Source organism: Gigantopelta aegis, chromosome 8 (genome assembly GCF_016097555.1).
Source record: "Gigantopelta aegis isolate Gae_Host chromosome 8, Gae_host_genome, whole genome shotgun sequence".
Lineage (NCBI taxonomy): Eukaryota > Metazoa > Mollusca > Gastropoda > Neomphalida > Peltospiridae > Gigantopelta > Gigantopelta aegis.
Window position 1 is genome coordinate 36,981,308 of NC_054706.1, and position 17,970 is coordinate 36,999,277.

The following is a 17,970-nucleotide window of genomic DNA, read 5'->3' on the forward strand; positions in this document are numbered from 1 at the left end:
CATGTAATAGTGGAGCCAATTTTAATTAGATTGCCATATGATCAACTGGGTATTGCATTAAACAGTACAAACGACATGGTGCTAGGCCTAGATTCGAAATCCAGACCATCGGGACTGTAGTCGAAACACTCCAACCACTCGACCATGCAGTGGATGAACAAACTTGTGAGACTGCATTTTAATACTTATAAATCTCATAGGATGTACTACAGAATGAACCTAACGTCTATGGAATAAAACAAAGATTTAGTCCCATAATGCCCCATTCCGTTTTCTGTGCTATATTTCTTCCAAAAGCACCCTTGTGGAGGTAATTTTATACAGAATAGTTGAAAGGTCTAATTTTTCAAAGGCAAAACATAGCGATACTGGATTATGAAATATTAACATTTCATTGGTTTTATAGAACAAATTGTTTTAAAAGTATTGTATACAACTATCACTAACCCTAACTGTAAACTAATTCTAACAAATATTTGTTAAAAATTATGGGGAAAATAAGGAAATCTTGCCCTATACGTTTTAGTTCTACATCACATTTCTAGAAGTTAAACACAATATCACACCTTCTCTTGTTTGGGCATTTGTGATTTCCAAGTTGTATTCTCCAGGCTTAAGCTTCTTGTGTTGACTAATAGCTTTTTTCAAGTCTCCAAGGGAAATATGAAGTCCATCAAAGGTTACAGTTTGGTAGTCTAAACTACTTTTAAACTTGTAATGAACGCACGACATCTTGCACCGTTGGCTTCTTCACAAAACGTATGGCTCAAGATGAACAGCTGTTGATCACGTGACTACGAAAAATAATTTTATAAAACATTGCATTTACTACAAATTACAAAATTACATATATAGAAGGAGCCATATGGTATAAATACAATATATGTCTCACACAGAGGAATGTGTATGTTAAAAGCGCAAGCCTCTATTAACAGTTCTAAAAATGTATCTTGTTCTCGATGAAAATCATGAACTCCAAGATGGCGGCGTCGTTATATCCAGTTGACAAATTCGTGAATGCTGTTCTAGTCACGTTTTAAATAATAAGCAACCATCGGCTGTACTAAAATGCATTTTTTGTTGGTTTTGTTTTTCTCCTGCCGTCTTAAGACATCCGTTTTAAACAGTTCAGTGCAGACTCAAAAACAAAAAACAACCAACAACGCACCACGCATTTTCCGCCATTGAATACATATCTCGTTAAATCTCGCAAAACTACGTCGTGAGGTTAAAAAGCCTATTAATGCTATTAGAAACGAAACTAGTTCTGTTTATAGGAATGGCGTACGTCTTTACTTTAAAATGGTTTGATTTAATATTTTACTCTTATTCTAATGGTCTAATTGTGTAAATGCTTAGGCTCGCGTACAGGGGCATCTACACTGCAACTAGAGAAGTTGGGTTTTAGGGGAGTCGGGCCATGCTCGCCCAGAATATATATATTTTAAATTGCTTGGAGTAAGGAGGCACCCCCCCCCCCCCCACCGTGCATACGAGCCTGACGTTACATGGTACCATACCATGTTTATTATTGTTTTGTTTCACAACCCAGTATACGGATAAGATTTCATAAGACATAATATATAAAATAATAATAATAACAAGCATTCTGATAGTAATGCTAATTTTTAAATTGCCCCTACCGAGCCCAAATGTTGTTTTTTTTTTTGTATCTCCTAAATTTAAGGGTCGTAACTCTGTTATAAATGGATAAATCACTATGAAAGTTAACCTTGATTTGTAACAGTAAACGATAAAGCTATATACAAAATTTCATCGCAATATCTTTGGGCATTGCCAAACCAAAAGTTCAGAAAAGTAATTTTCGTATGTCCTAAGTTCAACGGCCTTAACTGAAAAATGGGTAAAGTCAATCTTGATTTGTAACAGAACATGACAAAGGTATTCACACAAGTTCAGCTCAAACTTTTTTTTTTTTTTCGTGTCTCCTAAGTTCAATAGCTGTATATAACTGTCAAAAATGGGTAAATCGCCAACAGCTTGCTCTAAATGTGCACGTAAAGCCCTATGTCCTGCTGACCTGTAAATCGCCATGAAAGTCAAACTTGATCTGTAACAGTGCATGCTAAATATATATGTGAGGGATTCAACTAAAGCACCTAGCATAATGTGTTATTATACTAAACATGCATAAACACCACTAAGGCGTCTGAGGTTTATTTCTCTTTGTTTAGACTTAAGGTACTTTGGAAATTCCTCCAAGACACTTGGGACATTAATATATGGTAAACACTGTCACTGGGGTTATCTTAAGGAACCCAGGACAGTAATGGTCTGCCAGTATTGGTCAGGTGTGTGTGATGTTATCAGAGTGACTGGGGTGAAAGACAGTTCACTGAGAGACTGAGAGAGACACGGAGAGAGAATATCTGGCAAGAGAGAAAGACGTTTGGGGCCAACTCTCCATTATCATATACATTGTTTATATGCTATCATTATGGATTAAAGAATATAATCAAGATCGAACTTGTGTAGTTTTTGTGTGAGGGTGCTTTATGCACTCGGCCACATATACACAACATTTCACTCAATATCTGAAGGCATTGTGAAAAAAAAACATCCGGAAAACTATGTGGGACGGACAGGCAGATAGACAGAAGGTCGGGGATGAAACCTATAGTCTCCTCCGGTTGGACCTGTAGGGGAGCAAAAAGGAGGGTAGATGGGTGTAAAAGCTGCAGTCCAACATTAACAAGAACAGATGACATGCGAATCTGACTGGATTATATTGGGCGAGATGTTGCCCAGTGGTAAAGCGTTCGCCTGATGCGCGGTCGGTCTTGTATTGATCCCCGTCGGTGGGCACATTAGAATATTTGTCGTTCCAGCCAGTGCACCACGACTGGTATAACAAAGGCCGTGACATGTGCTGTCCTGTCTGTGGGATGGTGTCTCTAAGACTATATGTCGAAATTACCAAATGTTTGACATCCAATAGCTGATGATGAATAAATCTTGTGCTTTTGTTAAACAAAACAAACTTTTAACTTTTTAAGTGAGCTCTTTGGTCTAGTGGATAAGCTGCTGGACAATCAAGCTGACGACTGTGGTTCAAATCCCGTCAAAGCTGGCTCACACATTCTTTCATCTTTCTCATCTATCACCCTCTGCCTATCATTCTCATTATCTTAATATAAAAAACTTTCCAATTTCTCCCACGATTTGAATCTGTTTCAACCCTTTTTGTCAGTTTCCTCCGACTCTGTCTTCTGAGCTGTCTACACCATCGTCTACCTGTCTCAACTTCCTCCATGGGTGCAGTCTTTGTGTATTTCCTCGCACCCACCTGGTATCTTCGTCCTCTGCCGCTAATAAAACTGGTCTGACCCACGGCACTAACTAACGACCGCCGGTAGTAGGGGTGTTTTAGTAGGTGCTTACAAGTGTCTCTTAACAATAACAGAAGTAACTAATGAACACTCCCTGAAGTGGTCAAACTAAGCCCACAGCTAAAAGTTGATGGGGAATGGCAGGTGTGTGGCACATATAGTTATAAAAGACAAGCACCTGTTGCGGTTGGAAAGACAAGGACTGGGATGTGGAGGTGGACAGCGAAAGAAGTTGAAAGATAGGAGGAGTTACCAGATCGGGATGAAATGACCATGGGTCAAATTCTGCCATACTCCTTCGTTTCAGCTCACACCAACTATTCTTCGTCTTTTTTGTGTCAGTTAAGAATAATTATCTCCTTCAAGAATTCTTCAGAACGCCAGACTACAGTCCTGGTAGCTGAGGCAGTTTGTATTGGACCTTTTGAAGGCATGTTCCGTCCTACCGGCCTGGGTGGCTTCGTGGCAGGCCATCGGTCTACAGGCTGGTAGGTACTGGGTTCGGATCCCAGTCGAGGCATGCGATTTTTAATCCTGATACCGACTCCAAACCCTGAGTGAGTGCTCCACAAGGCTCAATGGGTAGGTGTAAATCACTTGCACCGACCAGTGATCCATAACTGGTTCAACAAAGGCCATGGTTTGTGCTATCCTGCCTGTGGGAAGCGCAAATAAAAGATCCCTTGCTGTCTATCGGAAGAGTAGCCCATGTAGTGGCGACAGCGGGTTTCCTCTCAAAATCTGTGTGGTCCTGAACCATATGTCTGACGCCATATAACCGTAAATAAAATGTGTTGAGTGCTTCGTTAAATAAAACACTTCTTTCTTGTTCCGTCCTAGTTGTTTTCTAACGGGTTTCTTATCTTTTTGTTGTCGTCTATTATACAAGTGAAAGTGTACTGTGCTGCGATTAGCTACCAGTAGTTTGATCCAGCTCATCCTCCATCGACTGTATTATATTAGCCATTATATTCAGCTTGGGTGACTTTATCACAAGCCGAAGCTCCTGTTAGGGCCGTAGCTAGCTGGGGTGGGGGGATTACTGGTTATTGATGTTGACGTTTTAAGTATATAACTCCCCTAAAATGGCTACAAAATGGTGTTTCATATAGCCTCTAGATTTTAAAGTTTCCCGGAGGGGGGGGGGGAGGGGGGCATGCCCCGGACCCCCAGTGTTTTACGTCTTCCATACTCGTTCGTTCCACACAAAAAAAAAATCTTAGCTACGGCCCTGCCTGTTGGTATAACTCTGGATCACTGATACACGCAAGCTAGCTCACCTCTTCAGGAAATAGACCGTGATATAGTACAAGAAGAGATACTACACTATACCAACACTGAAGGAGCCTATTCATGTGTGACTTGCTGTTAGTGATCGGTATTGGCAAATTTTTCGTACTATTGCGATACAGGAACCTGAATTGCAATACGTACCACGATATATTGCGAAAACCAATTATCAATTATTAGAATTTATAAAGTGTTTTAATTTCATGTATATTTTGTATAACTTAATAAAATGATACACCAGTCAATGAAGATTCATTCCTAACAAGTGAAGCTATTGTGTCTTTTCTTAAACTGGGAGTTTTTGTTTGAAAATATAATGCACGTATAAAATATATTTCTTACACACCCAGTTGGTGAAAACACCACGTTTTACCAACAAAAAACCAGCGCTATGGAAATCGATTAGACTGTGACGTTTAGTTAACCTGACAATCATGTGTCTGTGACGCACAAGTCAGCTAAAAGTGCAACGGCTGTAAATAACTTTTAGTCGAAAAAGATGTTAAAATTTGCTTAAAACCTGGGTTTTGAGGATAATACATTCGTGTCTGTTAGCTCGTTAGATACATTTTAAAACAACTCGTGAGATAAATTGTATCAAACGGTCACTCATGTATTATTCTCTAAGTGCATGTACAATATATGTATATAGGCCTATAATATATATAGTCAAACCTGTCCTAGCGGCCACCTGTATTCAGCGGTCACCTGCCTTAAGCGGCCGCTTCCCCACTCCCAAACGATTTATAACGTAAATACACCTGTAATAAGCGGTCACCTGTCTAACGCGGCCCGCGGCCACCCAAATCGGATCCCAAAATCGCTAAAATACCTGTATTAAGCGGCCACAGTAAATGTTTACTATTATATAAAAGGGATATTTAACAACAGCGATAAGGTGCAGCAAAGAACCGATCTTCTCACCTTAAGGAATACATGTACTCATTCAGTCCTAACATCTCTACCGTGTATCATTCAAGAAAGTATGGCTATGGAGTGCATCTAATTGCCTCTGGACAGGCTACGCTTGACATTAAATTGTGTAGGTTCACTTACTAAGACAATACACCGCATGAAGTAGAAATTAAATTATCAAATGGAAAGAGAAAACAAACTTGTCGACAACGGTTAATTTAATACATTCCAGTTGCCGTTTTTTCTGAAGGAGGCGACATATCAAACGTTTATTTGTAGTAAACTGTGAAGCACGCATCCGTTGATTAGCAGTACACAAGCTAAAACACGAAACAACAACAAATGTTTTAAAGACGATATGCCGCAAACTGTAATCACCGGCCACCTGTCTTAAGCGGCCACTTTTATCTACTCCCTTGTGTGACCGCTTAAGACAGGTTTGACTATATATATATATATATTTGTCAAATTAAGCGGCATAGGACAACCAATAGCCGATATATTTTTGTGTGCTGGGGTGTCGTTAAACATTCATTCATTCACAATGGAAAATATCCGTCAGAAGATGCAGTCGCATATTAAAATGACAGACCTCAGTTTGTAAACTCTACGATGTATTTTCTTTACTGTTCAAACACTTTAATGTCACCGGTCTCCGGGAGCTGATTTTAATAATAATATTCGCAAGACTCAGATTATGAAACTAAATAGCAATTTGCAACATAAAAATCATCATTCGACACAAGATATTATTATGATCGCTGATAAGACAAAAATACTGATTAATGTTATATCACTAATCAATGAAATCATCATATCCGAGGATGTAGTAACATATATTGATGACAAAGGTAGAGGACTATCGAAAACAACAAAACAAGGTTGGTTTTAATGACACCACTAGAGTATATTGATTAATTAATCATCGGCTACTGGATTGGATGTCAAACATTTGATAATTCTGACACATAGTCAGTCATCAAAGGAAATCCGTTATATTTTTTCTAATGCAGCGAGGGATCTTTTATATGCACCTTCTCACAGACAGGAAAGCACATACCACGGCCTTTGACCAGTTGTGGTGCATTGGTTGGAACGAGAGAAAAAAAACCCAGTCAGTTGAATGGATCCATCGAGGTGGTTCGATCCTGCGACGCAAGCACCTCTAGCGAGCACTCAACCGACTGAGCTAAATCTCGCCCCTCAAAAACATCAAGGTCCTGTTATCCTGGGTATTAATTTCTTTTGTAGTTATTTCGATTCCATATAAAGTTCAAACACGCTGTTCTGGGCACACATCTCAGATAAATTTGTGAACAATCTAATTAAAATTAGCTTCACTATTACATGTGGATCTAAAGACAGCCAGTTGGAGCTCATGTCCACCAATAAAAACCTTACTTACAGAATCCTGCCAGTGATTTAAAAATAATTTGAAAACATTCCGAATTATCCTGAGGGTATACATGTTTCGTGTGAATTACGAATGCCTTAAAACATGTTTTATTTTATAAAATAAATAATTTGTAATGTAAAACTGAAGACTGATTTAGTTTTTTTAAATTTTATAAATAAATAAATAAATTTTAACGTAAAATTGAAGACTGATAACTCACCCCGTACGTATTGATATGGTTCGCTGTACTGCGGCCACTAAAATATACTCGCCCGATATTTTTAGAATTTGTATGCTCCCAAATAACGTTATAAAAGGCGAAGTGTGATTGGTCAATATTTAAATTATTATTTACAGACGAAGTGTTACCTGGACATTGGGGACTACGCAATGTTGTTAGTTTTAAATCACTGGCAGGATTCTGCAAGTAAGGTTTTGATTGGTGGACATGAGCTCCAACTGGCTGTCTTTAGATCCACATGTAATAGTGGAGCTAATTTAATTAGATTGGCGGTACAGCATTCGCTCGATGCGCAGTCAGTGTTTGATCGATCCCCGTCGGTGGGCCCATTGGGCTATTTCTCGTTCCAGCCAGTGCACCACGACTGGTATATCAAAGGCCATGGTTTGTACTACCCTGTCTGTGGGATGGTACATATAAAAGATCCCTTGCTGTTAATCGGAAAGAGTAGCCCATGAAGTGGTGACAGCAGGTTTCTCTCTCAATATCTGTGTTTAATTAGATTGAATTTGTGAATATACAGTGAGAGAAAAGTCGGTGTAGTGGCCTTTCACCTACCAAATGAATCAATTTTCAGTTTTCAGTCTTTATTTCTTTATATATGAATAATACAAAAAAACATGGCACATTTTAAAACATATGTAAGAATATTTAAATAAGATGATATATACAGTCATGTATGGATTTAAAGTGAATAATGACACAGGGGCGGCACAGACGGTACATGTGTGTGTGTGTGTGTGTGTGTGTGTGTGTGTGTGTGTGCGCGCGCGCGTGCGTGTGGGTTATATTTGTTGTGTCTGTGCAAATGTCCTAACAAGTAATTTGAAATTCGTCTGACAACCACGAGCCGTACCACTATTTTTTTTTACACTGTGCCGACCCTGTGACACATAAATGTTGTATATAATATAGATGGTTTAATAATAATTAATAAGGTAGAGGATCTGGAAAGTTCTGGTTGTCCGTGTATTTAAAAACATTTCGTAACATGTGTGCCCGACTATTGCAAGGGGTCCAACCTAAACCGTATGACACATGCTTGAACTTCGTATACCACTACCAAAATGGCGGATAAAGCTCGCTTCGATACACGACGGTGAGTACATTTTGTTTTACAGCTCCATGCTGAATGCCTTTCTGATTAAAATAATATTGCGATACGGCTCTAGAATTAATACTCTATCCATCTGTTTACGTAATATTTAGGCACCATCAAGCACACCCATTGTACATGTATGTAAATATGTTCGCACAGGCGTCGGGAGGGGGGGGGGGGGTTACACTGGTTAATAACTGGTAAACCAGTAAAACTGATTTTATTCAGGGGCTGATCCAAGATTTTGTAAGGGAGGGGGTGTCCCTCAAAATTCTAAAAAGAGCAGAGGCCTATGTCAGTTTGTCTAAGAAAGCAAGACCTGTATGTACGTAGGCCTCTTTTCTGAAGATGAAAAAAGAAAAACTGAACACTTTATTTTATTATGGCCTAAGAATTAGGGCATAGTAGAAATGAGCTGGATTTAATACACGTTTTCCGCCTTTGTTACTTCGAACGTTGTATTCAGTACTCACAGTACAGTGTGGCAGACTGGCTGTGTGCAGCCAGACAGCGATACAGGAAAAACGTTCGCTGGGCTGGTTCATACGCTTCAGTTAAACCAAATGATTGCATTGGGATGCAATCAAAGAGTTCGCGAACGTTAGCGTTGCTCGCTGTCACTGAACGCAGAAACGTCATCTGGTCTTAGTCAACCAAGAAAAAGTTAGTCGGTGAAATGTCAACAACTATATGGGTTATTTTTGACATTTTAAGAAACAATAGCTCAACCTTTCTGTTAAAACCTTCACCCCGCATTTATTGTTCAGCTTTTTAATTTTCTCAGTATCTTGCTGCTGTTTGATTTAATTTTATATTTGGGGTGAGTTTTTTTTTTTGCCCCCCCCCCCCCCCCCCCCCCGCGCAAAACCTGATCTCGTTTATCACCTTTGAGACGCAATCAGATGTGTTTGGCACAGTGCATAGTGCGTACATGTATGATACCAAGAAAATAACCTTTGCGATATTTAAATTCGTCATGTGGTGTTGTTTTTCAAGCCCTAATAGATATTTATAAAGTAGTAGCCAACACTGCATGGCTGACGTCACCAATAAACAACAGGAAGTTGTAACAGATGATTGCAACCAACACAGAACATAAAAACGAAAATTATATATTTCATCAGCACATGTAAATATGTGCTGATGTAAGGGTTAGTAGGTATTGTTATATCTAAAGCTAAACGTTAATGCTGTTACTTATGAATTGATAACAACGCTGTCAATGCCATGGCGAAAACGTGCACGCTATGGTGGCTTTGTTTCCCATCATGGCCCATGCTGTTGTCTGTGAACTTACTCTTAATACGCTCTGTTTTCGTTATGCATGTAGTTCCGGCATATTCATGATATTGAAAAAAAGAAGAAAAGTTGTTTGTTTTTCAGACAGAGTCCCTAAGCACTTACAAGTTACAGTTAAACTTATCAGATGGCTGTAATGTTTGTTTATTAATATCTGCTGGAATTGTGAAAATCATAAATATTATCATTATGTAATATATATTTTGGTATTCTGTTGTAACTTTGTGCTTCCAGCCGACAATCTGCAATTTGCGTAAGCACAGAATCTTGTAAATTTTTATATGCTGTACTATCAACATACTGTTTTTGCTGACATAAGATTTTGAACAGCAAATCTATGCACATTTTTTACATGCATAATGAAACATAGCCCGAGTACTCTGACTGTAAGAGAGCTAGATGGACATTTTGACATAAATACGCACTCATTACAGTCAGAGACCAAGCTATGTATTTTTTTTGGCAATTCTCGACAACCAAAAATTTGGCAAAGATTTCCGCTCAAATACCACAACAATCCTATGTTTGACGTCAAATACCTTTACATCGCTCATTTTTGAGTTAACTGATTAAAAAAAAATCCACATATTAATCACTAATACACATAGTACAGAAAGAAATCCGACAGCACCCACATTCAGCTACGTTTCGTGACAATCCATCGGAAGAATTACAAAGCTCGGTGACCTATTTCGTGACGTAGATCACGTGATCGCCCACTGGGCGATTCCGCCTAGTAGACAGAATGGCTGACTGGGCGATCATGTGACGCAATGTCACGATATAGGTTTTCAAATGTCCAAATGTCCATCTAGCTCTCCTACAGTCAGGGTACTCGGGCTAAATGAAACAGTGACATTAAACAATTTTGCAGTTGTATAATATGTAATCAAGAATGTTGCTGTGTAATAAATGATTATCAAAGATACAAGTCATAACGTACCACAAACTGAAACATACCCAACCAAAATGTACCGGTACCTATTTTTGATCAGAACATACCCACATTTTGGTCAAAACATACCAAATAAAACATAACCTTACTTTGGTCAAAACATACTCATGTTTATAAATGTTTAATTAATATAAAATTAAGCAAAATATAGAGGATTCGTCTCAAGTGTTTTTTAATATGGAAAATATCAACTAAGGGGTGTAATGAATACACATGTTGGCAAATACGATACATATCACGAATATGAGGTGACAAATACGTCCGTGAATATAAAAGTGAAACGGTTTTGCAGGAATAAAGAACAGTATTTATTTATTGATCAAAGTGAAATCAAGGCACATGTAGTCTAGGTTAATCATATTTATCGAGACTCTGCCAAGACAAATGCTGATTAACTAGATGAGGTTGAGTAGCAAATTCTATTTATCCTATAACACTTGTAAAATAATACTTGAGTAAATTTTATATTTAGTAAATCACAGTACTGAAGTTGCCTCCATCAGTAATATAACTTTTTAAGATGTTATCGACTAACAAAGACTTTTTAACGATTGTAATTACATATCAAACATATTTTTCTGCATAAAATATTAGTGACTGTATATTAAACATGTTTCTGATCGTTCTAATATTTGTACTAGGTTAAATTTCATTTTATTTCCAAAAATATAATATTTTCTTACATACAAAATTATTTTAAGACAAAATCCAGTTTGGGCTTCTTACAAATATTAAGACCACCAGAAACACATTGAATATACAGACTAGAACATATATTTAATATGTAAGTTTAATCGTAGAAATATTTGATTAGTTGGAAACATCTTACAATGCAGCAAACTCAGAAATGTCCTTTTAACGTGCATGGCAATGGGTTTATGACATGGCAGTGTTTCTGCCACAAATACATTTTGACTAAAAAGTGGGTATCTGTACGTTTCTGTTTGGGTACATTTTGACCAGCTACCATTAAAAATAATACGTGTAATTAAAAACATATATCCATATTACGTAACTGTCATGTGAAAAAAAAACATGTATTGCTTGGTCTGTGCCTGTATTTGATGTGTGTTATTTGTTAATAAATGTTATGTGTACTATGCATTTTTGTGCTATTTTAAGAAATGTTCGAAAACATGTGTTGAAAAAAGAAAAGATGATCATGTGATTACCAGAAACCGGTATCTAGGGCAAATTTTTTTATACAGCATGCATTCACATTGTCAGTGGAAAACTAGTTAACTATCGGCGAATCACAAATATATCTGAAGTTTCCTGATTGTATTACTTGTAAACAAACTGAACGAAACGATGATGTTGCGAGGCACTTTTTTGTGTGTCTATTTCATGTCAACTATTTAGTTTTTTGTTTTTTTAATCCGATTTGTAGCAAATAAAATTTATCATCAATAGCAGAGATGAAAATAACTGAAATTAACTGAAATAATATTTAAAATTTGTATGCAATAAATTAAACTAATTACATGAAACCTTGTAACTGTTTATGTGCAACTGATAACAAAAAAATATAATACATGTAATATCAGCTTGAGAAGTCTTTCATTGTTATAGCTCTATGAATCAATTAAATACTGTTAAATTTATCTTTTTCTTATATAGGAGGACTGCCACTTCAGCAGCTACTAGTCACCAAAAGTTAACGTAGAGGGTTGGTAACACACCCTTTGAAAATCATTTGATAACAGTCCAGCATTATTAAAAAATATATTGCTCAATAACCGACACTTTTTTATTCAGCCAATGTTCAGTGGGTTTTTTTAGCAGTCCATTTTTGCAGATTACTTAATTAAGAACGTAACATGGTGCTAAAAACCAATCCCGATTTCAGGAATGTTCAGGTTCCTGTTTATTCAAGTTTTTAATATATACTACTCAAAAGAATTTAAGGGTCAGACGATATTTTCGACATTATTTTCTGAATGTCAATTATATTAGCTAGACCATAATGTCATGCATGGTATTGTTCCATTTTGACGAAAGTGGGTCTAAGCAACCCATAAATGAATTAAAATCCACTGTCATTGACACTGTCGACTAGTTCTAATGGCGAAAACATGCTTACATTTGCACGTAAATTAGGGCGAAAGCGAAAGGTCTGCTAAGTGCCCATAACTTGCTTTTTCACAAAGCGCTTCATTTGCACGCTTTGCATGTGTATTCCATGTTCCCAATGCTGAATTTCCGTATAATTGGAGCTTGCGTTCGTGTACGGTGCACACTCCAAATTCGACAATGGTACGAAGATCGAGGAAGGGCTATTGCTTGGCTTCAGGATGGCAATACGCAAAGAAATGTTGCTCTGAGACTTGGTGTCAGTCAGAGTGTCGTTGGCCGACTGTGGCAACGGTACCAAGCAACGAATTCTGTTCGAAATCGTCCACGTTCGGGAAGACCCCGAAGCCCTACAAATAGAGAGGACCGCTACATCACCAATATGGCTCTACGTCAACGCACAACCACTGCACGCCGATTAAGTGACAATCTGCAGACTGCGACTGGAACTCGAGTGTCTGATCAAACCATTCGCAATCGTCTGAGAGCCAATAATCTACGCTGCCGTCGCCAGGCTGTTCGACCACAACTCCTACCACGTCACAGAACGGCCAGACGTCACTGGTGCACGCTTCATCTGCGGTGGCAACGTGTTCAGTGGGGTCGAGTGATGTTCACTGATGAGTCCAGTTCAACGACGGTCGGGTTCGTGTCTACAGACGTCCTGGGGAGCGCTTCGCTGACGTTAACGTTAGACAACGTCACCGGTTCGGTGGTGGCAGCGTCATGGTGTGGGGCGGCATCTCTATCCACCACAGGACCCCCCTCTATGTGGTGGATGGCAATCTGAATGGAATCCGCTATCTGAATGAGATTATCCGGCCGTTGGTTCTCCCAGGCCTTCAGCAGATTGGCGGCGGGGCAGTTCTGCAGGATGACAATGCCAGACCCCACAGCGCCAGGGTGGTAACGGACTTTCTCAGACAACAAGGTATCGCCAGGATGGATTGGCCAGCATATTCACCTGACTTGGCCCCAACAGAGAACGCCTGGGACGAATTAGGCAGGAGAGTTCGGAATAACCATGCCCCTCCGGCCAACCTTCATGATCTGGGTCAACTTCTTATGGCAGAGTGGCAGGCCATTCCCCAAGAGTTCTTCAGACGTCTGATCAACAGCATGAGGCAACGATGTGTCGAGTGTATTCGCGCCAGGGGTGGATTCACACACTATTAAACGAATGTTCTAATGTGTAAAATCCATGTTTGACAACCTTCAACTTTGACAGCATGTCATGTGACTTTCTTGTAACTTTCTTATATACAGTGACGTTTATTTGTGTTTTTTTGTAAATATGGAACAATAAATAAAAAATTTGGTGTAGTTTACATCATCAATCTAATACACTCTGAAACTTATTTGGTTATAAATTTTTGACCCTTAAATTCTTTTGAGTAGTATACAATGAATAAATAGGAGAAAATTTAGGACCAAGAAATGTGGTCACTTTTAACCATAATAGGCATCTGATTTAGGCAGATTTCACTGTACTACAAAATACTGTAAATCAAGGAAATAATGTGACATGATATTATTGCGTTCAGACACGATAAAATACATATTTTATTAATGATTCTGGCAAATGCAATACAACTTTTAAATATCACACAATACACACAAAAATTATGAGTTGTTTTCATAGAATTTCCTTTAGATTTAGCTTACATCAGTTAAACAATAGCAGTTGTCATTTGTTTTGACAGCGAAACCAGTGGAAGCTAGCCGTTTGTTTTAGGTGCTCATAATTTCCTGTACTACTTATGCAGAGCACCATAACAAATTACACGGTGTGGAGCTGACATAATACATCTACCTGATATCAACAACAACACAACAAGAAAATAGTACTCATCTTTAAAGCAGTCCAACATTTCATTGTCGAAAGCAAACATTTTGACTGATAAAACCGTCCACCTTCTCCTTTATTCTTCTTGTTTCTCTGTTTTAATTTATATAAAAATATAGGTTAAAAATACAATAGTTTTACTTTTTTCAACACTAAACGCACATCTTGTATTTTTCTCAACATGTCCATGTTGACCAGTTATTACTTCAATTGTATAATGTAGGGAAATGTCTTTATATAGGCTGTACTGGTGGCGGCGTGGTTAGGCCATCAGTTTACAGGCTGGTAGGTACTGGGTTCAGATCCCAGTCGAGGCATGGAATTTTTAATCCAGATACTGACTCCAAACTTGCTGCTTGTCGTAAAAGAGTAGCCTATGTGGCGACGGCGGGTTTCCTCTAAAAAAAAAAGTTTCAGAATGACCATATGTTTGACGTCCAATAGCCGATGGTGAGATAAAAAAAATCAATGTACTCTAGTGGTGTCGTTAAATAAAACAAACTTTACTCTTTTTTTTTTATATAGGCTGTTGACCAATCCCATCTGTTATATTTAAACAGAAATAAATATTGTTTAAACCAACAACAACAATTAATGGACTATTCCTTTTGCTTGTCCAGAATACCTTTCTTTTACATTTGTGTTGTCTTGTTCATTACATGATTACTTTCTAATGACATAAACCCAGTACTTTTCTTCTAATAAATGCACTTGTTTGGTGGTTGTTGAGTTTAGGTGGTGACATAGGTTAAAAATATAATGTGACAATTAATTATTGAACCCATATATCGGACACAGTTTTCGCATCAGTTTCTTACTTACATTAATTTCATGATTTACAGCAGGTAGATTAAGATCATGTTGATATCAAGGATATGAAGAAGTTTAAATAAACTTTTATTGAACAAGAAATGTTAGTTAAATTTGAGATTGACAAAATTAAAACTGTTGGATTTTATTTGCATATGTGTCGAAAACAAAACAGTTTACATGACATAAAATTATTTCATATCATTGGTTTTGTGCATTATATGGCCTGTTGAACAGGTTTTTTAGTAGGGATGGCGGAATTACCATAAATGAAGATTATTAATAATAACAACAATACCATTCATGATATAATTATGAATGTGTTGGATTTTTTGTGGGTGGGAGTAGTGCTTCATATTTTTCTTCTATTATGATGAAAAATTATAGTTTTAAGTGTAAGTAGGGAAGCTTTTTTTAAAGTACATGTAGTTTGGAATTTAAATTTTTTTTAAAACAAAAGTTCATTTTTATATAGACGTTTCTGTGTGATCTTTTCACAGAGAATCCTCTGTACTATATAAGTGAACAATTTGCAGACCTTGCATCTATTTGTACAATTTTAACATCTTTCAGCCTATGTTGTCTGCTTCGTGACACTAGACCAATGCGTCATGTGATTGGTGATGGATGACGGTGCCTCGGATGTTCTGGACAACAATGCTGGAAATGACACATCTACCTGTATGACATCATATGACAGGCCATCAGGTGTCGAGGGCAGGGCAGAAGAGGATGATGGTCTGTACAGTCGAACAAAGGGTATCAAAGGCAAGTCAGAAAGTGCACCAGATGGAACATCCACTGCTGACGCCATCAGTAGCATCACAGCTTTGATCAAACAGGTGAGAGATAAAGTTTGTTTTGTTTAACGACACCACTAGAACACATTGATTTATTAAGCATCGGCTATTGGATGTCAAACATTTGGTAATTCTGACACGTAGTCATCAGAAGGAAACCCACTACATTTTTCCATTAGTAGCAAGGGATCTTTTATATGCACCATCCCATAGACCGGATAGCACATATCACAGCCTTTGATATACCAGTCATGATGCACTGGTTGGAATGAGAAATAACCCAATGGACCCAGCGATAAGGATCAATCCTAGACCAACCGTACATCAAGTGAGCACTTTACCACTGGGTTACATCTCGCCCTGTGTCTGTTAGATACCGTTAATTTTACAACTCGTTGTTTTAAAACAGTATCTAATGGCCCCTCATGTAGTATTCTATATGTTATTGTTTTGCTACGGAAACGTTTTCATTAATTAAGCCTGGTAATAATAAAATTTAATAGTGTTATGGTGAAACCACCTGCAACATGATTATTTCAGTTATTAGCATCAATACATTCACTTTTCCACAGACAGAATGGCACATATAATATAAGATGGTGACTGGTGAAAACAGCTTTAAGTCCTTGAGATATCAATTTGAGAAAAACAATTATAACTTCATCTATATATACTTGTAGTTTACATCAACCATATAAGAGGATTGAATCCATTTTGGGAAGTCCTTCATTTACAAATTATTAAATATGACTAAAGCAGTGATGCAACACAATTTGCTGTTGAGAGTAGTTTTGGGATTTGGTTTTAATTACTTTGCATGACTGGATCAACTTTCTATTAGAATTATATGAACATAAGAAGGATTTGAATTCTAAGAACCATGCACCTATTGTGTTCACCGGGATCTAGACCCTACAAATAGCTAATTTTACCTATTTATCGTTTTTCTTTATTTACACCTGAAAACAACCCCAACACATTTAAATCAATTCCGTCATCTAAACAGTAGGAATAATTAGTTAACATTTTCCGCAACAGTCGATTATGAATTTTTATAATCGATCCATCACATGAATCAAGCCTGACTGATCAATTTTTTAAATTATAATCAATCATTGGAAAATCACTGATTGAGCATATTCCATCTTATTGATGGGCTGATTGCAATATTGATAGTGAACGGGGGCCTAATTCACAAAGGTCTCTTAGGCTCTGCTAGACAACAAAGCATCCTCTTTACAAGTTTTTTTGCAGTTCACTGCGATATCGCAAAGTTGCGAGAGTTTAATGAATTAGGCCCCAGGTCTGATACTTTTATTCTAATTTATATTTATTGTATTTGTTGCATTACATTTGTAATTTTCTTTTGATGTTCCAGAGACAGTACTCGGAGGCACTAGATGTATGTGAACAAGGTTAGACATTTTAAAGCTTGTTTTTGTTTATCTTCATCCATTCTTCTTGACCTAACAACTGGTCTAAAAATGTTATTGATGTGATAACAAGTAGTTACTACTCTATGCTTATTTATGAATCTATAGGAGATGATTGGGGAAAAGGATAATAATTTACATTGTATAGTATAGTAGCTTAATATTTTTGAGTGGGAATTCACCCATTTTGGAGAACATATTTCTGATGGTAACAGGCATTGGTTGCATAGCGTTTAAGCCATCAGCTAGGTAATGGGTTCACATCATGGTACCTGCTTCGATCTAGAGTGGGTTCTAATAGTCCGTGTGGTGGTGGAAGACCACCACACCGGCTTCTCTTTCACAAACCACTAACTACTGATCATTAACCCCTGTCCTGCCCAGATAGCTGAGGTGTCTGTGTGTGTGTCTGTGTGTGTGTTAGTGTCTGTGTGTGTGTGTGTGTGTGTGTGTGTGTGTGTGT

The 17,970-nt window shown here is 37.7% G+C and overlaps 2 protein-coding genes across 2 annotated transcripts in view; one reads left to right on the forward strand and one right to left on the reverse strand.

Moving 5' to 3' along the window:
* The window catches only part of LOC121378780 (E3 ubiquitin-protein ligase RBBP6-like), a 55,439-nt gene extending 54,259 nt beyond the window's left edge, over positions 1-1,180 (reverse strand). Inside the window, exon 1 of the mRNA XM_041507096.1 lies at positions 567-1,180. Within this exon, the coding sequence (XP_041363030.1) occupies positions 567-732 (166 nt within the window). The 5' untranslated portion in view covers positions 733-1,180. The remainder of the gene's footprint in view (positions 1-566) is intronic.
* Positions 1,181-9,338: 8,158 nt separating this feature from the next.
* The window catches only part of LOC121378948 (probable helicase with zinc finger domain), a 53,323-nt gene continuing 44,691 nt past the window's right edge, over positions 9,339-17,970 (forward strand). Inside the window, exons 1-3 of the mRNA XM_041507341.1 lie at positions 9,339-9,442; positions 15,848-16,116; positions 17,453-17,489. Of these exons, the coding sequence (XP_041363275.1) occupies positions 15,898-16,116; positions 17,453-17,489 (256 nt within the window). The 5' untranslated portion in view covers positions 9,339-9,442; positions 15,848-15,897. The remainder of the gene's footprint in view (positions 9,443-15,847; positions 16,117-17,452; positions 17,490-17,970) is intronic.